At 38.4% G+C, this 24571-nt stretch overlaps 1 protein-coding gene across 4 annotated transcripts in view; it reads right to left on the bottom strand.

The window, feature by feature from the left end:
* TRDMT1 (tRNA aspartic acid methyltransferase 1) overlaps positions 1–19557 on the bottom strand; it is a 55283-nt gene extending 35726 nt beyond the window's left edge. For 3 of the 4 annotated variants that reach the window (XM_008956572.7, XM_003831177.7, XM_024930460.4), the window contains exon 1: positions 19062–19557. In XM_008956572.7, the coding sequence (XP_008954820.1) occupies positions 19062–19125 (64 nt within the window). In that variant the 5' untranslated portion in view covers positions 19126–19557. The remainder of the gene's footprint in view (positions 1–19061) is intronic. The other variant, XM_008956576.5, reaches the window with a different exon arrangement.
* Positions 19558–24571: the final 5014 nt, after the last annotated feature.

The raw sequence follows: 24571 nt of genomic DNA on the forward strand, positions 1-24571 counted from the left end.
CTAATATGCCATTTGTTCCTATGAGGAGAAGCATTTCAAATTCCAAACTGGCAAAGAGAGCAATATGAAGGCAAAAGTCCTGTAAATAAGTAATTAATTAACCATGCATCTACAAAACAGAAGTATTCTTCTTGATAAAACTGTTCTAAATTGAAGAAAGAAGGTCAAGAGTCTTCAATTTGGGGAGTGAAGACTTCCTTATGGTAATACCCAATTACCTATTTCTATATATGGATACTAAATACAACAAATACAGAGAGAGAGCTACTTATAAACTATAGCTCCCATGTCTTTTAAGGAGCACAGAATATTTTCAGTTGCCCAGTCTCATCAATTCTTACAAAGCTCAAGTCCTGAAAGTAAAACAGTTAAAATAGAAATTTCATTACAAGCAATTCAAAAATACCAAATTTTAAATGATCGATAAACATATAAAAGATGACAAACCTCATCAATAATGACAGAAATCCACATTAACCAGTTTTACCTAGCAGCTTGGCAAAGATTGGATAAATGAACACTGTCTAATGCCAGCAAGGATTTAAGAAAATGTGCTGTCCCTCATGTCATTTGTGGTATAAATTGACATAATTCTTCTGATTATTAGACCTAGTTATACTACATCTGGAAATGTTTGCTAAGGAAAATTGTAAACAAGTATGTAAAGATAAGAGTGTAAGATTACATACATGTATGAAAATAGAGATGTTAAAAAGATAACATCCATATTTACTGTCACAAAGCAATATCCATATTATTTACTACATAGAGCAGTTACAGAATATCTTGAGTAAAAATCCAAGTTTTATAAAGTGTATGTGTATGTGTATGTGTGCACCTTAAGAGAGAGAAAACAGCAAATATCAACAGAGGCTATCTCCTGGTGGTGAGATTTGGAGGTAATTCTTCTTCCTTTAAACTCTTTTGAATAATTTGATTTTTTCTCATTGAGAATATACTATTATTTTATTTATATCTTTATTTATTTTTTTGAGATGGACTCTTGCTCTGTCGCCCAGGCTGGAGTGCCGTGGCATGATCTCAGCTCACTGCAATCTCCACCTCCTGGGTTCAAGTGATTCTTCTGCTTCAGCTTCCTGAGTAGCTGGGACTACAGGTGTGTGCCACCACGCCCAGCTAATTTTTGTATTTTTAGAAAGAGACAGGGTTTCACCATATTGGCCAGGCTGGTCTCGAACTCCTGACCTCGTGATCCACCTGCCTCGGCCTCCCAAAGTGCTGGGATTATAGGCATGAGCCACCGCGCCTGGCAAGAATGTACTATTTTTATAATTGGCAAAAAGCAAACAAAAAAATGACGCTTATTTTGGAATGAAAGAATTCAATGCTGCTCTTGGTTTTGACCCTGAAAAATAACAAAAGGAAAGTAACAAGGACAGACAAGAAAGGTTTGGCTCTTTTCTCAAGGCATGCCAATTGTGCTGTGACCTGTCACAGGCACATACACACCAGTAAACAATTATAACTCATTATAATTACAACAATTGTAACTCAGTGCATTATTTTACCTGCTAACTCAACAATAATCAAAAGAAAAACTAAAAATTAAACTACCTTATGAAAGTCTTCTAAAGATCAGCAAGTAGCTAGCATACGCCCAAAAAATGTAGAGCTGAAAGTAACCTATTCACATGCTTATAGAAGTCAAAAGATATAAACTACTTAAAAAGTCAAGAAATAATAGAAACACATGTGATGCGGTCAATTACAGGTGTGAACAACAAAGACTTTGATTTTGTTTTACATACATTTGTTTTGAGTGAATGACCACTCATGAATGGTTCCTTACTATAAAATGTTTACAGTCCTCTTTACTGATGCTTTCTCATAACTTATGAGGTGATCATTTCTGACATATTTATGGAAAAGTCAATGAAAAAATGAGAAGTGACATAAACATTAGTACTCTATATCTAGTTAACTGAATTTTTTAAAGACTTGTAAAAATATAATTATTTTAATATTTTATAACATATAGTATAATATATATAATAATTAACTCACAAAGATCCCCAAAATTAGCCTAAGAAAATCCTCTCTAAATTTGTCTTCCCATTCTGAGCCTTCTTTGCTTTATAGTTAGCCCTCCTTGAAAGCTTCTACTTTTCATCATTATTGACTCAATAAAATTTCAAATCCTATCCTGCAAAACACTAGCAGTATAATTTCTGCTACAGATACCTCTAAAAGGAGAGTTAAGTTTTACAATTTTGCACTAGGCCAGAAAGTATAGGCTTGTCATAAGACCTGTGCACTTCAACTGCCTCACTCATTTCCCCTTTCCAAGTCTCCTCCTAACTACATCATTCTCTACAAATCTTTTTCCACTAAGCCACACAGTATTCAACATTAGGCATTCTTATTTTATTTTTTATCAAAGCTATCTTAGGGACAGTCTTATGGAATTTTTTATTTTGTGTGTGTGGGTGTTCATACGTCCTGATGAAGATTTAGAATATGGATATCTGTTTGTGTATTTCTTTCTTTCTCTGCTAGAATACTGCATTTAAATCCTAGCTTGGCTATTTCCAGTTGTGTGATCTAGGCAAGTTTCTTTGTGTCTTTAAGCCTCAGTATCTTCACCTATTAAGAGGATAATAAAGTACCCGTGCCATAGAATTTTCTGAGGATTAAATGAGTTAATAACTATAATAGGACGTGGACATCTTTGGGGATTATTATTTGATTAGTGTCTGGCATATAATAAATGTTTGCCATTATTATTATTGAAAGTGCAAAGACTTTTTAAAAATGATAATATCAAATGCTAGAAAGGACCAGGTGTGATTTAAAAATCATCAGTGCAGCACTTCTCAAAAGAAGACATTTACGCAGCCAAAAGACACATGAAAAAATGCTCATCATCACTGGCCATCAGAGAGATGCAAATCAAAACCACAATGAGATACCATCTCACACCAGTTAGAATGGCGATCATTAAAAACTCAGGAAACAACAGGTGCTGGAGAGGATGTGGAGAAATAGGAATGCTTTTACACTGTTGGTGGGACTGTAAACTAGTTCAACCATTGTGGAAGACAGTGTGGTGATTCCTCAGGGATCTAGAACTAGAAATACCATCCCATTACTGGGCATATACCCAAAGGATTATAAATCATGCTGCCATAAAGACACATGCACAGGTATGTTTATTGCAGCACTATTCACAATAGCAAAGACTTGGAACCAACCCAAATGTCCATCAATGATAGACTGCATTAAGAAAATGTGGCACGTATACACCATGGAATACTATGCAGCCATAAAAAAGATGAGTTCATGTCCTTTGTAGGGACATGGATGAAGCTGGAAACCATCATTCTCAGCAAACTATCGCAAGGACAGAAAACCAAACACCACACATTCTCACTCATAGGTGGGAAATGAACAATGAGAACACTTGGACACAGGGTGGGAACATCACACACCAGCGCCTGTTGTGGGGTGGGGGGAGGGAGGAGGGATAGCATTAGGAGATATACCTAATGTAAATAACAAGTTAACAGGTGCAGCACACCAACATGGCACATGTATACCTATGAAACAAACCTGCATGTTGTGCACATGTACCCTAGAACTTACAGTATAATAAATAAATAAATAAGGTCAATGCAGTTGTGAGCATCAATTAACAGTCAATATTTCAATGAATATTTGGTGGTATACATTTAAAACCCTAACAATTACTTTGGATTTTTTAGTTTTACGTTTTGGCACATTTCTTAAGGTGTGATAGGCAAAATAATAATCCCCAAAGATATCCACATCCTAATCCCTGAAACCTGTGAAAATGTTACCTTACATGGGAATGAGGATTTTGAAGATGTGATTAAACTTGAGATGAGGAGATTATCCTGAATTATGCAGGTGGGCCCAGTATAATCACAGGAAGGACTGAGGAGGGTTAAAATCAGAGAAGGGGATTTGGAGATGGAGTAGAGGTCAGAGAGAAGGCTTTGGGATGCTACACTTCTGGCTTCAAAGATAGAAAAAGGGATAATGAGCCACGTACTATGGGCAGCCCCTAGAAGCTAGAAAAGCCAAGCAAATGAATTCTCCCCTAGAACCTCCAGAAGGAATGCAGCCCTGTCGATACCTTGATTTTAAGACTTCTGACCTCCAGAATTATAATAAACCTGTGTTGCTTTAAGCCACTAAGTTTATGTTTGTTACAGCAGCAATAGGAAACTCATACATAAGATAATAATTAGAGATGTAAAGAAAATATTTATATATAGGATAAGTGATGCTATTTTATTTATAATAGTGTAAATTTATGAATGATCTAAATGTCCCAGAATAGATGATTAATTCGAACAAATACTGTACTTTCATAAAGTGGAGTATCATACAACCATTAAAAGTTTATAAATTCTACATTTAATGGCAAGCGAAAATATTCAACATATTCTAAGTAAAGAAAGAAAGCTATAATTTATTTTAATGTTCATGGTCACATTAGAATAAAGATTTAATCTAAGCCTTCACCAGTGTTTATGTCTGCATTAGCATCATTGGTGAGTTTTTTAAATTTTCTTCTCTATTTGTGTAGCATTGGTATTGCCCAGTAGAGCAAAATCTCTGGAAAAAGGAACATGACTGTCTCGTTCAATGCTGTATCCTCACCATACAACACAGTAAGCAACAAAGAAAAATCACTCCATAGTTACGTACTGAATAAATGAATATTTTCAGTGTGTCCCAATTTTTTAACAAATGTATTACTAATATTGCTAAAAATAAAAAACAAGAAATGCACATAATAATTTTTAAATATTCAACTTCACTAGTAATCAAAAATTAAGATAACAATTTCACCTAGTAAATTATATGGGTTAACATATTATATTGGCATATTTATGGTCACAGAGACGTTATTGAATATAAACTAGTATGTCCTTTTAAAAAAATAATTTGACAATCATCAACAACCTTTAAAATGTTCATGTACTATAGCTTATTCGTTAATTCTACAAATATTTGTTGAGCATCCACTATACAATGGTGCTTTTAGATCCAAGGATACAATGGTGAACAAAATAGAACAAAATGCAACAAAAAAATCCCACCCTCAAGGAGCTTACATTCTAGAAGAGGAGGCAGTCAATTTTAAAGATAAACAAGTACAATACAAAATATGATAGGCAGTAATAAGTGCTAAAGTGAAAAACAAAACAGGCCAGAGGATAGGGAGGCAGGGCAGAGGATACAAGTTTTGGTACTGAGAACAGTTCACTGTGCATCTTTCCTGACCTTTTTCTGTGTCTAAACACAAATACATTACACACATACCCACTGTATGTGCCCAAACATAAGACAACTAGAATAAACGTTAATCCCCTATTTTCCCCATGAGAATATCCAAAATTAGATTTCTGGCCGTTTTCATTATATAAACGTTTAAGGATGTAGCCAAAATAGTCAAATGACTTCATATTGTATAATTTATAATTTAAACATATTTTATTTTTTATATTCAGTTTAATTACTATTTTTATATTAAAATTAGGTTCTACATTAGTAAAACAAACTCCGTTTTTTGAACTTTTTTTTAACTGGCATGAAGAATTACAGCTCTTAGGTGTTAACATGGGAAGGGAAAAGGGTATTTATCCCATTTAACAGGTATGGCTAGCTTGTATTCAATAAATATGCACCTGAAGAAGCCATCTGAGGTAATCTTTAGGATCCGTTATGAATTTATAAAGATATAATTCCAGGTAATATCTTTAAAAAATAGAGAAAGGATTTCTTATCCCCTGACTACTGAACTGGACAATGCTTATGAAAACCTTTTACCAACCCTGTCAAGTGTTTATTCATGCTCCGCAAAATATTTTCAGCAAGTATTTCCTGTGAGTTTATAATCAGGTTCATTTATGAACTCAAGACATATTTATTGAGCATGACTGAGGCTGGCTCTGGCTCCAGGCAGAGATGATAAAACAACGAATCCCTGCTCCCACAGAGCTTCACACAAGGAGAAGCCTCCAACATATTTTATACAGCACTATCTTAGCATGTTCATTTGGAAATATTGTATATTTTCTACTCAAAGTTCATGAAATGATTTTATTCTACTTTCTCATGAGCCTCTTTGAAATCAGGGTCACTATCATCAACAGAGCCACCTTTTAAATCATCTAACAGTGTTCAAGGACACACCAACTTTCCTTCAGTCAGAGTTACTTGAGAACTAGCCCTTTTTGAGTTCGTGTATAATGATGTCACTGGAAATTTTATGCCCACCACAAATACCCAGTAGCTATTTGTGATTTCCGTGAAGTAATCACCTACTGTATTGCTTTATAAGGTAATTTTCAAAAGGCTTGTTTACAATAACATCCAACACTTGTAATTGTGAGGTCATCCTCCTAAAAATTACTTCTAGATCTTTAAATTCATTTCTATGGTTTTTGGCCAATTCCATTGAGTGACCTCAATAAGCATCTAGAACTGGTATTAAGTTTCTTCAGGCTAATGTAGTTTATCCAAGCAATACTTTATTGATTTGCTATTTTTGAAAAGTTTAGTAATTGAGTAATATGAAGAGATTTCCTTTCGGAAGACTAAATTATAAGGCCATACTCTCTTTCTGAAGTATAATTTTTCAGGTAAAATGAATACCTCATATAGAAGAATTTATGCCAAACATGTCTATAAGAGTATATGTATATATGTTTGTATTTTGCTTTTGTTCTTAGTTAAAATACTGGGATCACAAGCCTTTTGAATTTACAGTCATGAAGGAAACGCAAAAGATGATGTCTTCATAGCGAAAAACCCTTGGATTTTAAATGTAGTGCCTTTGCCATATATTGATATGCAAAGCCATAAAAAATTTAGAAAAATGGTAGATTCACATCTTTTTCTTCAAACCATGGTACCAACATTCTGACAGTTCAAAATTAATGAAAAGAAATCTCACTGGATGGAGAACAAGCTAGAGATTAAGTCACAATCAACAAAGAACATCATTTAATCTGAATATCCAAATAATATAGTTTTAACAATTATCTCAGCAAACAATAACACAAAAATAAATTGAGAACACAAGAATAACATCCATTCTGAAGAAGCAGAGAAATTATTCTGGTACTTTATTACCATCTAAACCTTAGCGATCTATTAAAAGTTTAGCAAAGTTTTAAAATTCTAGTTAATTTAAAATCATACGCTAACATATGATTTAAATTTAACTAGAATTTTTAAACTACAAATCCTTTGAATTATAGGTTCTTTTTGAACCAAAATTCAACTCTAATGAAGGCATCTGCCAAAGTCTATGGGGTCCTGTATGTGCTAAAAGACTCTGGCATTTGTTTCTTAAGTCTCATTCATTGAGTACTAGAGGGTAATTAACTTCATTATTGAGTTTGAACAAAAATCAGTAATGGATGCACAAGAACTATTTAATATTAATGTTCGGCTCTCTAATAGAGCTGTTTTACTTTAGACAAAGGGGTTTGGCTAGGTTTGTGTTGATTTAAAGTCTCAGAATGAAAATAATTAGTGGCTATAAGTAAAAGAAATCATTGGTCCAGGCGAAGTAACGGTAATTTTTAAAATTCCAACATACACTTTACCTAGTCCCTAAAAATGAGATATAATTTTATGCTTTTAGACAAGATGAGAGCTGGTTGGCACTATTCCTGGGTAGCACTTTTCACCAATATTTCTGATAATGTTCCATGGGAAAGCAAAAGGCAACAGAGATTCTAAAAAGGTTCCAGACACCAAACTGTACATGTAACCTTGACCTTATTTATCATTATGATAATAATCACTGTGTAATTATGTGTAGATTTGCTCTCATACATCAACTTCTTTTCAACTTTGAAAAATAAAGAGTTCATATTTCTTGACAGGAATAAAAGAGCAAAAAAAAAAAAAAAACACTTAAACTTAATTATTTTGGCCATAGCTCACTGTTAGCATATGATTTAAATTTTACAGTGAGTAAAGACCAATTTATTCTCAAAAGCCCTGATTATTTTGACAATATTTAAAATGTTTTAAATAAAAAGAACGAAAAAGTTTTATCATGTATTACAGAAAAATATTTGTTATCTATTAAAATCTCACACACAACCATGCCTACAAAAACTCTTCATGATTCAGACTTAATACTTAAGTTTAAACTTATCACAGTAGGATGATATCTACATCAAGCTGCAGATATTTCACAGCAAGCATGCCTATAGTTCATTTTTTCATTTGTTCATTCACGCATTCAACAAGTATATAAAAGGATTATTCCAGACAAAGCCTATCCTATCATGGAGCCTACATTCTAGAGGACAGAGACAGACAATAAACAAACAAGTTTAAATTATGCCTAACAATAAAAAGTACTATGGAGAAAACTAAAAACCAGAGCAAGACAGCATGGGAGAAGGGAGTGGTTCTAGTTTTATGTAGGTCGGTTACAGAATGTCTCTTTAGCAGCAACCTGGAAGAGATGAGGGGATGGGCCTGACAGATATCAGGGAGAAGCACTTTCTAAGACAGAGAGAAGAGACACGGCAAAGGCCCAGAGATGGGAACATGCTGGTTTTGTAGGAAGAACAACCAGGAGGCCAGGGAGCCTGGAGTAGAGTGAGCAAGGGGACAGCCACAGGAGATGTGGCCCCAGAGAGAAAGTGTCTCTAGCCCAAGCAAGCCTGGGGACCCATTCAGGACTCTGGTTTTTGAGTGGTCGGAGAAGCTCCTCATGAGTTTTAATCACAGTAATAACTTATCAGATAGATTTTTTAAAGATCACTCTGGCCACTCTACTGAAAACAAACTTGCGATGCCAGATCAGAAGCAAGATCAGTTAAGAGGCTACTGCAATAATCCTTTGTCCAGGGTCCCAGAAAAGTAGCTCAGGCCAAGCTTAGCTGCAGTGCTTTATCTGGAAGGAAAACTCTGAAGCGGCAAGAGTTAGGGCAGTGAGGCAGAGAAGGAGGGAGTGCATTAGCACGTCGGTCAATGCTTCCCAGAAACCCAGCCAACTGCTCTGGCATGAGGGATTTGGTAGAGCCAGGCTGGATGGGATGACCACACCTCAGAGCTGTCAGGGGAGGGCTGTATCTGCTGTGGGAGATGATGAGATGCCCTGCAGTAGAGACGCTACTGGGTCTGAAATAGCACTTCCCATCTTCTCACTGGCATTTGAGCAAGGAGCACCGTAGCGGGAGGAGGGAGAGAGTTGTATCTGCTGGCTCCTTTCTCATCCTGTCTGTTACCGGTCAAAAGTCCCCCCAAAGCGTGACTCCCCACCTCCCTGCTACCTACACACACAAGTCAGGTTTTGTGATCTGACTCCTCAAGACAGCTACTGAGCAGACAGAGTGCATGCCCACAGCCTGACGCTTCACCTGAGTCCAGGTACAGGGGTCGACAATCATTCTGAGGGTCAAGCTCGGCCATCACCCCCTGACAGTGTCAGATGAGGCAAGGTGGCATTAGTCAGGGTGTGACACTGAAGCAGCAGCCCCAGGCCAGGAGGCAGGTGGGGCCAAGCAAATCTGGGCAGCGCAAAAATTAAGTCTGACAAGACAGGAGAGAGATTATAGATCAGGTGGTAAAGGTGAAAATGGAGAGAAATGATAGAGTTATAAATATAGTCTGAAGGTAGAGCCTGTAGAACTGGCTGATGTGGGTGAAAAAGAAGAAACAAGATGACTCCAAGGCTCAGGTGTGGGCAACTAGAAGAACAAAGCCACCTGTTATTGGGGTGAGGCAGGTTACAAGAGTGGCAAGTTTTGGAAGGGATCAGAGACCAGTAGTTCAGCTTTGGGCATTCTAGGAGAAAACAGAGATAGTAAGAACGACAATACCTGCCTAATAGAAATATCACAGAGAAGCTTATTTCAAAGTTCGTCCAAATTATGAACACAGTTGGCTAATAGGTATAGCCCTGGCGCATCTTTTCTTTCACAACCCCAGCATCTCCCTCAGCTCCATCACTGCCCTTTTGTTGCCCATCAGACATTTCCGGAAACACGCACTAAGGAGCACTGTTTTCACAATGTAGGTGTGCTCTCCTTCCCCGCAAAACAAAAGGGTGGGCAGGGGGCAGGAGCAGCAGGGTCCTTGCCCAAATATAAATACATATGGGAAGCACTGTTTTAAGCCAAACAGCTTCTTTACTTCTCAAAACCTGATACACTTCACGTGTCTGGAGAAGGTCTCAAGGAAAGATGTTGTGTGGAGAGTTTCTAAACGTATTTGAACATCAAGGTACACTGAATAAACAAAATCCATATGATCCTCTCAAAAGATGTGGAAAAAGCTTTCAATAAAATCCAACATTTCCTCATGATAAAAACCCCTCAAGAAAGTAGGCATCAAAGGAACATACCTCAAAATAATAAGAGGCATCTATGACAAGCCCACAGCCAACATCATACTGAGTGGGCAAATGATGGAAGCATTCCCCTTGCGAACTGAAACAAGACAAGGATGCCCATTCTCACCACTCTATTCAACATAGTATTGGAAGTACTAGCCAGAGCAATCCCTCAACAGAAAGAAATAAAGGAGCCAGGCACAGTAGCTCACACCTGTAATCCCAGCACTTTGGGAGGTCGAGGTGGGCTGATCACCTGAGGTCAGGAGTTCAAGACCAGCCTGGCCAACATGGTGAAACCCCGTCTCTACTAAAAATACAAAATTAGCCAGGCATGGTGGCGCATGCCTGTAGTCCCAGCTACCCGGGAGGCTGAGGCAGGAGAATCGCTGGAACCCAGGCGGCAGAGGTTGCAGTGAGCCAAGATTAAGCCACTGCACTCCACCCTGGGTGACAGAGTGAGAAGACGTCAAACGATCTCTCTTTGCAGATGATATTATTTTATACCTAGAATACTCTAAAGACTCCACCAAAAGTCTACTGGAACTAATAAATGACTTCATCAAAGTTTCAGGATACTAAATTAATGTGCAAAAATTAGAAGCATTTCTATACACAAATAATGTTCAAACTGAGAGTCAAATCAAGAATGTGATCTTCTTTATAACAGCCACAAAAAACATATAAAAATACCTAGGAATACATCTAACCAAGGAGGTGAAAGATCTCTGCAAGGAGAACGACAAAATACTGCTAAGAGACATCATACAGGTGACAAACAAATGGAAAAACATCCCATGCTTATGGATTCAAAAAATCAATGTTGTTAAAATGGTAGTACCGCCTGAAGCAATCTACAGATTCAGTGCTATTCCTGTCAAACTACTAGCATCATTTTTTCATAAAATTGGAAAAAACTATTCTAAAACTCATATGGAACCATAAAAAAGCCTGAATAGCCAAAGCAATCCTAAGCAAAAAGAACAAGGCCAGAGGTATCACATTAACGGACTTCAAACTATACTAGAAGACTACGGTAACCAAGACAGCATGGTACTGGTACAAAACAGACATATTAGACAAACGAAACAGAATAGATAACCCAGAAATAAAGGCACACACCTACAGTCATCTGATCTTCAACAAAGTAGACAAAAAAAAAATGGGGAAAGGACTCACTATTTAATAAACGGTGCTAGGATAGCTGGCTAGCCATATGCAGGAGAATGAAACTGGAGTCCTACCTTTCACCATATACAAAAATTAACTCAAGATGGATTAAAGACTTGAACGTAAGACCTCAAACAATAAGAATTCTAGAAGAAAACCTAGGAAACACCACTCTGGACATTGGCCTTGGAAAAGAATTTATGACTAAGTCTTCATAAGCGATTGCAACAAAAACAAAAATTGACAAGTGGGACCTAATTAAACTACAGACCTTCGGCACAGCTAAAGAAACTATCAACAGAGTAAACAGACAACTCACAGAATGGGAGAAAATATTTGCAAACTATGCATCTGGGAAAGGTCTAGTATCCAGGATCTAAAAGAAACTTAAACAACTGAACAAGCAAAAAACAAACAACCCCATTTAAAAACTAGGCAAAGGACATGAACAGATACTTCTCAAAAGAAGTGGCCCATCAACAAAATGAAAAAAAATAGTCATCATCACTAATCTTCAAGAAATGCAAATCAAAACCACAATAGTACAGCATCTCACACCAGTCACAATGGCTACGATTAAAAAGTCAATAAAAGGCTAGGCGTGATGGCTCATGCCTGTAATCCCAGCACTTTGGGAGAACGAGGCAGGTGGATTGCTTGGGATCAGGAGTTCGAGACCAGCCTGGTCAACATGGTGAAACCCTGTCTCTACTAAAAATACAAAAATTAGCCAAGCGTGGTGGTGGGCACCTGTAATCACAGCTACTAGGGAGGCTGAGGCAGGAGAATAGCTTGAACCCGGGAGGCAGAGGTTGCAGTGAGCCAAGATTGCACCACTGCACTCCAGCCTGTGCAACAAAGCAAGAATCCGACTCAAAAAAAAAAAAAAAAGTCAAAAAAAAAAAAAAACGCAGATGCTGGCAAGGCTGCGGAGAAAAGGGAACCCTTATGCACTGTTGATGGGAATGTAAATAAATTCAGCCATGGTGGAAAGCAGCTTGGAAATTTCTCAAAGAACTTAAAACAAAACTACCATTCAACCCGGCAAGCTCATTACTGAGTATATATGCAAAAGAAAGCAAATCATTCTACCAAAAAGACACATATACTTGCATGTTCATCACAGCACTAGTCACAACAGCAAAGACATGCCCATCAATGGCGGACTGAATTAAGAAAATGTGGTATATATACACCATTGGAATACTATGCAGCCATAAAAAAGAACAAAATCATATCCTTTGTAGCAACATGGATGCATCTGGAGGCCACTATCCTTAGTGAATTAACACAGAAACAGAAAACCAAATACCTCATGTTCTCACTAATAAGTGGGAGTTAAACATTGGATACTCATGGACAAAAAGATGGCAACAATAGACATTGGGGACTACTAGAGAAAGAAGGGGGGCAGCAAAGGTTAAAAAACTAACTGTGGGTACTATGCTCAGTGCCTGGGTGGTGGGATCATTGATACCTCACATCTGAGCATCACACAATATACCTAAGTAACAAACTTGCACATGTACCCCTTGAATCTAGAAGTTGAAAAAGAAAAAAAAAAAAATTTACCCCAACCCCAAAAAATACTTTGCAGTGAAGTAAGCACACATTATTCCTCACAAGAAAAGATAAGTAATTCAATTGTCTAATGGGAAGTTAAAGTTCTCTTTTACTGAATACTCAAAATTCATCTTACATATTTCTTTTTTGTATTTCAAGTTTATTAACTTCCACAGCTGCCAGAGAAGAAATGATAAATTTATTTTAATAGGACAACTTTTTACGTTGCTTCACTTTAAATCTGACTTGCTATATAAGAGTAACTAGAAGGAAAGAGGCATGAAAAGGAAAATTTTATAATCCCAAAAACAGGTATGTATAACCGAAAAAAAAAATTAAGCGGTTCATATGCCATCCCCTAACAACTGATGCTATAAAAATATCCTTAGGTGACATTCATATCTACATACAAATACACTTCATCGTAATGTAGTTGCCTGATTCAGTTACAAACACACCCAGTTACAAGCTGGTCTGGTAGACTCCCAAGTTGGCATGTAAGTCGTTGAGGAACAAAGACAAAAGAGATTCAGAAAATGAATAATTAATACGTGACAAATGAGAGGCTTAGCATTTTAAAAGAAAATATTAAGGCTGAGTAATTCTTACTAAACACAATGAAGTATTATGGGGTAAAACTCAAAGCCAACTCCTTGGAAGAGCTTTAGAAGCTATTTGGCAGACAAGCCTTTTTGCTTTTAAGGCTGACTCCAATATTTGACTATATAGAAAACAGTCATCCAGCTAGAGCTTTCCTTTATTCACCACCTTAAACCACACTTTACTCTTCTCCTGATACTACATTTTAAAATGAGAAAAATACAGAATCTTATTTGCATATATTTGCAGGTGACCTTGCAGACTCCACTGACATATAACCTGCGACACTACTTCTTCCACTGCTTTCTGAAAGAAGATATTTTCACTTGGAAGATTCTCATTAGCCAAAACTTTGTAGACTGTGCAGACATAAATATCAAAGTGCACATAAGTAGTTTCTGTATAGGTCAAATATGTATTTAAAAATGTAATAGACATTGTTATACTGTGGCCATCTAGAATCTTTGCCTATGTTTCCTGTATTTGAAAATTTGCCACAGTATGGATCCTTCCTTCCCCAAATAGAAGCCAGAACTCACCTTCTCAGCTTCCCTTGTCTGGCCGTGGTATCTAGTGCCTACCAACCACCTGCATCCACATGATAAGACCTCAGTTTAGAGTTAGCAGTGTGAGGAGAGACTTCAATTCAGAGGTAGCAATGGAAGGACTTAAACAAATGAGGAAACCCATCTTTCTGGCGAGGGAGGTGGTAAGAGGCATCCACCTCTCAAGGGAAAACTGCGACAGCACTTCTGGCTTCCAGAACCCAGCACTGTTGGTGTAAGCTGTGATGTCGGGATAAAGCTTCACTGTGGCAATACCCACACTATAGTGTGGGCAGTGCTCCTGTTCAACTAACCTGTTTGTTGGGTGTCCTGGAGATTCTGTGAGTTTCCAAATGTTTTTAATTTTTTTTTCCTGATTATGTTAGCTAGAGTGGATTCTGTGGGTTGCAACTAAGAACTACATATAATACAAAAAAAGAATCTGGGCTAAATAAACCTTCATCATTTGATAAAACGATAGCAGAATGATTATCAATTCAATAGTAACCTCAGTAGTAAGCTAGAAAGAGTGTGGTACTGTGCTAGAGGCTGTACAGGAACAGAAAGGAACAGCAAAGAATGTTACATTTAAGCCACGTAAATACATGGGAAAATAGATATAAATAAAGTTAAATGAAATTTAGAAAATACAGAAGCATCTATGTAGTGACTGTAAAAATGCAACAGCATACTGGATATGCTGATAAGGATGAAAAACTTTTATTGACATATTTTTTAAATGTTCACTGGGTTTAAGGCAAATCTATCATGTTGCTAAAGAAATTAAATATACTTTTTATAACTGAAAATTCAGTAATGTGGGGAAAAATATTTGCAAATCATATAAGACATTAAGATCCAGAATATATAAAGCCTACAACTCAACAACAACAAAAAGAAAATTCCAAAATGGGCAAAGGCCTTGAATAGACACTTCTCTGTATTGAAGAAAACAAATGACTAACAGGCACATGAAAAGACCCTCGACAACCCGGCACAGTGGCTCACACTTGTAATCCCAACACTTTGGGAGGCCAAGGTGGGTGGATCACCTGAGGTCAGGAGTTCGAGACCAGCCTGGCCAACATGGTGAAACCCCATCTCTACTAAAAATACAAAAAATTAGCCGGGCATGGTGGCAGGGACTTGTAATCCCAGCTGCTCGGGAGGCTGAGGCAGGAAGATCGCTTGAACCCGGGAGGCGGAGGTTGCAGTGAACTGAGATCGCGCCATTGCACTCCAGCCTGGGCAAGAAGAGCGAAACTCCATCTCAAAAAAAAAAAAAAAAGAAAAAGAAAAGATGCTCAACATCTTTAGTTATTAAGAAAATGCAAATCAAAACCACAATAGGATATGATTTCACATCCATCAGAATGGCTACTATTTTTTAAAAATGGAATAACAAGTGGAGAATAGGGAGATGGAGGAAATGGAGTGCTCATGCAATGGAAAATTGTGCCGCTGCTGCGGAAAACAGGCTGGTGGTTCCTCAAGAGTTACACAGAATTATCATATGATCCAGCAATTCCACTGCTAGGTCTATACCCCAAAACTTAAAAGTAAGGACTCAAACAATACTTATATACCAATATCCAAAGCAGCACTATTCACCATGGTCAGCAGGTAATTGATACAACTCAAGTGTCTATCAACAGATGAATGGATACACAAAATTGTACAGCTATACAATGGAATATTATTCAACCACAAAAAGAACTGAGATATTGATACAGGCTACAAAATAAACGAACTTTGAAGACATTATTCTAAGTGAAATAAGCCAGACACAAAGGGACAAATGTATTATTCTACTTATGTGTGGTACACAGAGTAGACAAGTTCATAAAGACAAAGCAGAATCAAGGTTACCAGGGACTAGGGGGAAAGGGAATTTGGAGTTATTGTTTAATAGGTACAGAGCTCTGTTTGAGATGATTAAAAAGTTTTAGAAACGAACAAGGGTAATGGTTGCACAACATTGTGAATGTACTTAATGCCATTGAACTATACACTTAAAAATAGTTTAAATGATACATTTCATGTTGTGTTTTACCACAATAAAAAAATTCCATTATGAACCTTATCTAGAAATCAGTCAAAACTGAAGTTCAATATTATTCCTTTTGTGCTGCTTGTTATATTATCTAATGTATAGATCCAAGGAAGTTAGTAGTTCTAACCAGAACAACGGCAACATAGCATAGTTAAAAGGTCAGGTAGGTAGACCTAGGTTAGAATACCGGTTCTACCGCTAACTAGTTTATTACATACTTAAAAAAGGACCTGAATTTAAAAGATCCCTAATAAACACTAGAGTTAGCTGCTGTTATTAGTCTTTATTATTATATTAAAAACCACCTGGAAAGGAGCAATGCATTTTATTACAGGTAAATTTTAAACTTTAGTACATCAAATAAGTGAACATTGGAAGGCAAACAAGTGTGGAAAAATATTTGCATCAATATGATTAAGAGTCTATATCCCTAATATGCAGATTTCCACCGAAAAGATGAGAGAGCAGAGAGGTACAGGGAGGCAGGAAAGTTGCTTTGGATCACAGGGTCAGCCAGGGAAGGCCAATATATGAACTAAGACATGAAATGTGAACCGAAGCTAGAGTGAAAAAGTCTGGGGTTAAGGAGCACTCTAGATGAGGCAACAGCAAAAGCAAAGGCCGCAACAGCAAAAGCAAAGGCCAGAACATCGAAGAACTTCGAGGGTTTGAGGAGTAGAGAGAAAGAAAACCAGTAAGCCTCGACAGGAAAGGCTGAGGAAAGAATTCAGGGAATCGTTTAATTAGAATTTCAGCTTTGGGTGTTGACGGTGAAGCGGGATGCTGAAGGGAGAGTGGCAGATAAAATTGAAGAGAAGACAGAAGCCAGAACTCACAAGCCTGTTAAGATGGGACTGTGATTACAATCTCAAAAGCAACCATTTAAGCAACGAAGTAACATGATCTGGTTTACTGTGCAAATGATCATTCTGCCTGCTAGAAGGAAAACAGATGGAGTAGGGAGGCAGAATGGAAGTAAGGAGAGAAGCTGGGAAGCTATGTTAATAATTTAAATTAGAGAACATAATAGCTTGGATTCACAACAGTAGAACTGGCAATAGAAAAACGTGTACAAATTCACATTGCATTGGCTAATAGGAGAGAAAATATTTTACTCTTTCATTAATCCCAAAACTGTCACTTAAAATTACACAATTTCCCCTAACAAATTAGCAAGGATTAAAAATTGATAATACATATCCCTGATGAATATGTAGTTAAGGCACTCAAAAATCTCTGAAAAGCAATTTGCTATCCTCTCTCTCAAAAGCCTTAAAAATTCTCAGTTTTTCACTTAGTAACTAGCACACAGTTAAGTCTTACTGTTGAATTAATTCCAACAGTTAGGAAATATGCTTAAAGAGAAAATCGGCATTATGCTCAAGAATGTAACTGTAGCACACTGTACTTGCAAAAAACTGAAGAATGATCTAAATATTCGACACTTAAGGAATGGTTGAATCACAGCTTATGATAAAGTACTAAGCAATTCATTAAGGAGTTTCAAGATACGGGAAAACGCGGACATTATATCACTTTAGAGAATTAACAAAGAGTAAATAGTACTAGAGTTTTGCTTTGATGCTGCTAAGTTTTAAAATGAGAAATAAAGATAGAAAGCCAGCAAACAAGTACTAAAAACTTAATGATCATTGACCTAGTCTAGAATTGAAACTCAATAAATCTGCTCAAAAAACTTATATGCTAAACCCATTAAATATTGTCTGCATCTTACAGTTACTCTTGTTACTCTTGGTCCTAAATAAGGAAGCAGGGAAGTTTCAGTTTGGTGGTTGTCTTAGTAATTTAAGAATAAACATGCACCTTCAAAGCCTGTTTGTCATTCTATATCCCCAGCTCCTAGCACAAAATCTGGCACAGAATAGGAGCTCAATAAATAATTTTGAGTGAATATCACCAAAAGTAAAACTTTCAGTTCCAACTCAGCATGAAAGAAATCAAAAACCTCAAAATCAAAGACGTGCATAAAAGTAATAGTTTGCTTGATAATATCTCGTGATGTCGTTTTAAAATAATAGTGATAATAATGTATAATATTTGGAGTGGTTACAATGTATCAGGCACTAACAAGCACTTGACAGACTTTAATCCTTATAATAATTATTCTCTTTTAAAACCAGGAAACAGGTTCATCACTGTTCACGAAGTAGCCCAACGTCACACTGCCACCAAGCTGGAACTCAGTTCTCTGGCAACTAAACGCAGAACTACAGAAGACACGTTTCTTTCCAACGATCAGACTTCCAAGTTCTTCAAGCTTCCTCTACCATCCTATTTAGCATTCGCAAACTTCTACCTTGAATTGTAGCTATTACCCCTTCCAAGATCCATCTCTCACCAGGGGAGCCCCTGCCAGCTCCCTCCCTCCCCAGCTGGGAAGCCCCCCAGGATGAAGGACCGAGTCTCCATGCTTCTCGGTGGCTGCACACTTAGAATGCGGGCTTGGCACCAGGCGAGGGTCTCTCCCCTTTGATACCCTTTGAGGTTGATTTACTGCCTTGCGAATCCCGACTCCCAACTGGGCCCTTTGAGGCGCCATGTGCGGCCCCTCGAGCCAGACTCGGCGCCAGGAGAAGGGAGTCAGCGTCTGGAGGGGTGGACAGGGCGGCGCGCAGGAGCTGTTTCCAGGACAACCGAGGGCCGCCCCACAGTGTCCGCCCCTAGCGTCTCGCCGCTCCGCCCCTTCCCGGCGCGGGTGCTCCAACCAGCCCCCGTGAGCGAATAGAGAGAGGGGTGCTCGAGGGACTCTCACCTCTCAGCGCGTGGTGCATGCCGCCCACGCCGCTGTACAGCTCCAGCACCCGCAGGGGCTCCATCCCCGCGCCTCAGCCGCCGCAGCCCCGGAGCTAGGCCTGCCGGTCCGTCGCTCCTCCTCCCTCCATCGCGCCGCTCCCTCAGCCTCTGGTTCCGCGGCGTTTCAGTTCCCCCGTCTCCTACCGCTCTAGGCTCAGGGCTTCAGAGGGCCTCGCGGCCTGGGGGTTGGCAAGGGTCTAGAGGGGAACAAAGGACGGAAAACAGTAAGGCTTCCTGAATGAATGGCAGCCACTCTGTAGCCTGATTTACGCTCCATTTCCTTCTTTGGTGTCAGGGGCCTTGATTGGAAAAGAAATCCAGAGTTCAGTAAAGGGGAGAAAACTGCCTTGGTTTCCAAGTGAATTAACACTGGTTAGAAGCCAGAAAAAAATCATTTTTCAAACAAGCTGCTTTTCTGTCACTTAGAAGCCTGAACATTCAAATGTTCTTTCCACAGTGTGCCTTGTTTCCTGCCTGCCCTGGGTCAATAGAGAGAAATTAGACCAGCCTCTCTCCTAGAGAAGATTCCAGAATTATAAGTAAGGACACAAGTCTACTCGCAGCAGAGAAAGCCCTGTGTGCGTGCTAATAATACAGAGGATGTTTGTTGTGTCTATTAGTGGGGTTAATTATGTTTTAGCTTGGAAATTCCACCTACATAGAATACACAGTGAATATCATGTAGGATTATTTATGGGTCTTGATTCCTCAGGATGATCCAGTAACCAACTGTTAGAGGCTCATGTTGACGAAAAAAGCCAAACTCCATAAAACGTTTGAAGAGGTTTATTCTGAGCACAAGGTGAGGACCGTGACCCATGACACAACCCCACAGGGTCCTGACAACATGTACCCAAGGTGGTTGGGCTACAGCTTGGGATTATATGGTTTTAGGGAGACATAAGGACATTAACTGGTATATGCAAGGTGTACTTAGTTTGGTCCATAAAGATGGGACAACTCAAAAAGGGGAAGGATTCCAGGTTACAGGTGGATTCAAAGATTTTCTGATTGGCAGTTGGTTGAAAGAGTTAAGTTGTGACCTAAAGACCTGGAATCAATAGAAAGGAATGTGTCTGGGTTAAGATAAGGTGGAGACCAAGGTTCTTATTATGTAGACGAAGTCTCATACGTAACAGGCTTCAGAGAGAATAATTGGCAAATGTCTCTTATCATGTGTAAAAAGATGCCAGACTCTTAGTTAAATCTCTCTTGGATCAGGAAAAGACCTGGAAAGGGAAAGGGAGTCTCTATAGAATGTAGATTTTCCCCATAAGAGATGGCTGTGCAGGGCCATTTCAAAAAGTGTCAAAGAAATTTATTTTAGGGTAAAATGCTTTGATTTAGGGCCTGCTATCTTTCATATGATGCTATATAGAGTCATGTTGGAATTTTGGTATCTTATTGCTAAGAAGAGTCTGTTTTGTCAGTATGAAGATCTCTTGTTTTAATATTAATACTGGTCAGTTGTGCCTGAACTCCAAAGAGAGGAGAGTATAATGAGGCATGTCTGACTTCCCTTTCCCAGCATGGCCTGAACTAGTTTTTCAAGTTTCTTTGGAATCCGCTTGGTGGAGGTGTTCACTCAGTCAGTTGGGGGGAGCTTAGAAATTTTGTGGGGGGAGCGGTGCTTACAGTCAATTATAAATAAAAATAATGTACCCATATGGAGGATAGAAAACGTTCCCGTTGTGAAGTGTTCTTCTCTTTGTTCCCAACACTGCCACAGGCTTTTGTTAGGGGGAACTTGGGGGTACCACTTGTAATAACAATAACTGATTTGTTAAAAATGTTGCATGCCTGCTAATGTAATGCTGTTAACAAATAAAAGTATAACCACTGCACCCAAATTATAGAATTCACTGGTTCCTTTTGATGTGGTCTATGAAATTAACTTTTTAAATTGTACATGTGCATTGGCCACGTGCTTTGCTTTTTGTTAGTCACTTTCAGATAAGAAGAGGTGTATGGTAGAAAAATACCAGATAACTCAGCTTTAGCCCTAGCATTGCCAGTTAACTGATTGTGTGACTTTGAGGTGACCCTGGTTTCCTCGTCTGTAAGTTAAAGGAGAAGGGAAAAGAAAGAGATGGATTGTTGAGGGTGTTTTAGTTCCAAGAAATGAATTCATGGCTGAATTCAAATTAGAAAAAATGAGACCTGATTTGGCAACCTGTTAATTATTTATTGAATTTGAAATATGTAGAAAGAAGACTTGTTACCTGCTTTAAGCAAATGTACTCTTAAACTAACTCAGCTTACAGAAACCATGTACACACTGACATATGTATAATGCATGAAGCAAACTTTTTAAATATTTATTACATATAGTACCAGAAATAAACATCAGTACATAAAATGTAAAGGGAACTATGTAGTCATAGTGATTTATATATAGCCAAAAACCAATATATTAAACAAATCTGGAATTTTCAGCATTCGTGCTATAAATCAAAATAAATGTGACAAAAGACCTTACCTGTAGGGGAGAGACAGTACAGACACATGGCAGAGTTAATGAAAAATACCAACCTCCTGAGAGGAAGGAGCCTCAAACCCCTTCCCCACTTAGGCTGATTACAAACTGTTTACTCTGATACTTAAGGATCTTCACGGTATAGCCCTGAACTTACTTTTCTTCCTTAACTTTTTTCTCTTCTTGAACTCTGCTATAAATGAAACTACTTGGTGTTCCCCAAACATGCCCTTCAGTTCACTTCTCTGTTTGTGTTCTTTCCCTTCTCTAGAAATCTCCTAGACTTCTTTAAGACCTATACTTCAAGTGGAACCTTCCTTCTAGAGTCCCAGCCTAAAATATCCTGACACATTGCAGCTCCTAGGTCTCCCTCATCTTCTGAAATACAGATCACACTTGCACTTGTCATTCAATCCTTCCAGTTATTCTAGCCCAATTTTCACCTCATATGTGCCACATCCTTATGTATTATTTCCTCTCTAAGGCTTATCTCGTGATAATTATTTCAAGAATGAAAACTCTCTCCATAATCATAATTTACAACTATCTCCATGGAAGCATCTGTAGATATTAGGCCCCCTGGGATTATGTATGCAAATGTCTTCCAATCACTGGCACAAATTACATGATTTGGTGGAAGAGTGGGAGGGCTGGTGGAGGTGGTACAATAGGGAGTAGCTGAGGAGAAAAGTGAGGTGAGCAGAATGAAAGTAAATAATGATTACTTTTTCCGAAAGCAAATCCCGAAGGCTCATAAGAGAGAAGAAAAGCTCTCTAGTCCCATAATTTCCCATAAAGTCATCCTCAATGATATGTACAATACTATTTATATTTTAATTAAAGAAACTAGACATACTTTTAAAAAAGCAAGCAAATATCAAAACTGGAATGTTAGTATATTTACTACATTTTCTCTAAAAGCAGAAAATGCATTTCTTTAAGAAAAAAACACATTAATTAACACCTGGAAAATAAAGGCACATATAAAGCATATCAGAAATAATTAAGGGGCACATCACAATACTAAGGACCATATTAAAAGAGTAATAGCACACAATCAATTATTGAAGGCACTGGGCTTGGAATCTAATGACATTTTTATCTTCTACCCTTATGTGTTCTTCCACTGATCATTAATATCTAATTAAATGAAATAAAGTTTTCCAAGTGCTGAAAATGCTTTTTCAATCATCTTTGAATTTCCATGATCCAGGCCACTCTCTTTCTCAGCAAAACATGATGTGGATTCCTATACAGGCTCGCTTACAGGCTGAGGACACCCTGCTTATGCCAATTTCAGTCATGAATAAGTTGCATTCTGGCTTTATCCCAAAAAAGAAGGTCTTTATGAATTGAATGGAAAAAGAAAAAGTCATATGAGAAGAAATTGACTATAAGAAATGTCCTCAAGAGAGTAAATTTTACAAATTTGAATTGGAAAGGCCCACAGAGCTCATTTACCACTTCTGAGCTCCCACTTATTTGAGAATGCCTTCTACTGTTTTCCTGATCCGTGGGCAATAAGCCTCAGCTTGCAAACTGCTAATGAAATGTTTCATGGTGAACAGCTGGAATTATTAGAAAATTCTTCCTTATAGTCTCCTAAATTCCAGTTTCTTTTAGATTTGCCCTCTGCACTGATTTTAAAGAATTATTCCTCTTCTGGCTGGGCACTGTGGCTCATGCCTGTAATCCCAGCACTTTGGGAGGCAGAGGCGGGTGGATTACCTGAGGTCAGGAGTTCAAGACCAGCTTGGCCAACATGGCGAAACCCATCTCTACTACAAATACAAAAATTAGTCGGTTGGGGGCTGGGTGAGGTGGCTCACACCTGTAATCCCAGCATTTGGGAGGCCGAGGCGGGTGGATCACCTGATGTCAGGAGTTTGAGACCAGCCTGACCAACATGGTGAAACCCCGTCTCTACTAAAAATACAAAAATTAGCGGCTCATGGTGGTGCATGCCTGTAATCCCTGCTCCTCGGGAGGCTGAGGCAGGAGAATCGCTGAACCTGGGAGGCAGAGGTTGCAGTGAGCCAAAATTGTGCCATTGCACTCCAGCCTGGTCAACAGGAGTGAAACTCCATCTCAAAAAAAAAAAAAAAAAAAAAAAAAGATTTTTTCTCTTCTATAATGATTTGCTTTGTGGTTAAAAATGCAAGCTTGAGAGCCACAGTGTAGACAGGAAGCACACGTCTGCTGCTGCTGCTCCCTAGCTAGGTGACGTGGAGAAAGTCACTACATCCTTTTTTGAGCCCAAGTGCACCTCTAAAATGTATAAATAATAGGACATGCAGTTGCTATGAAGATTAAAAGCACTTAGCCCGGTGCCTAGCACAATACAAATAAATGTATGTTAAATAAAGAGTGCCTGTGCAATGACATCCTCTAAGTGATGCATTCTCAGTCCTGTCGGCTATGAACTATCACATGGCATGATTCAGATCCCCCGCATTGGTCACAGTCCAGCTTGGTGATACCCATTTTAGGAGCCAACACTGCATGAAACAAACTGAACATAGATCAGCATATGGTAGAGCGAACCAGATGGCTATAGACATTCAAGGGCTCTAGGGCAGCTTTAGGCCCTGTAGGAAGTGTTCAGGGTTCCTCGGCTTAGACCATCATGGAGTAAAGACTGAAAGTCTGGAAGCTACCTCAGCCCTGACCGAGTAGGTGCTGAGTATGGAAATAAAGAAGTCAGAGAATAGACAGCAGAATTCATAGTAAAATAGATATCGCTTAACTCTTAACTTCCAGAAGAACCAGGATTGCTGTGAAGGCCAGAGCTACACCTCTGACAATCTTCGGGGAAAATTTTTTCAGTGACCTTAACCAGGATGCATGAACTGGGGAGATCTGGGGTGCAGAGGAGGGAGGGGAACCTATTTTATAGCAGCTAGTCATGTGTTGACTCTTTCATACACTAGGCACTGAGGAGATTTGCAATTAAAAAAATTTAAAAAGCAGCCGGAGTGGTGGATCTTGCCTGT

This window comes from Pan paniscus, chromosome 8 (assembly GCF_029289425.2).
Source record: "Pan paniscus chromosome 8, NHGRI_mPanPan1-v2.0_pri, whole genome shotgun sequence".
Lineage (NCBI taxonomy): Eukaryota > Metazoa > Chordata > Mammalia > Primates > Hominidae > Pan > Pan paniscus.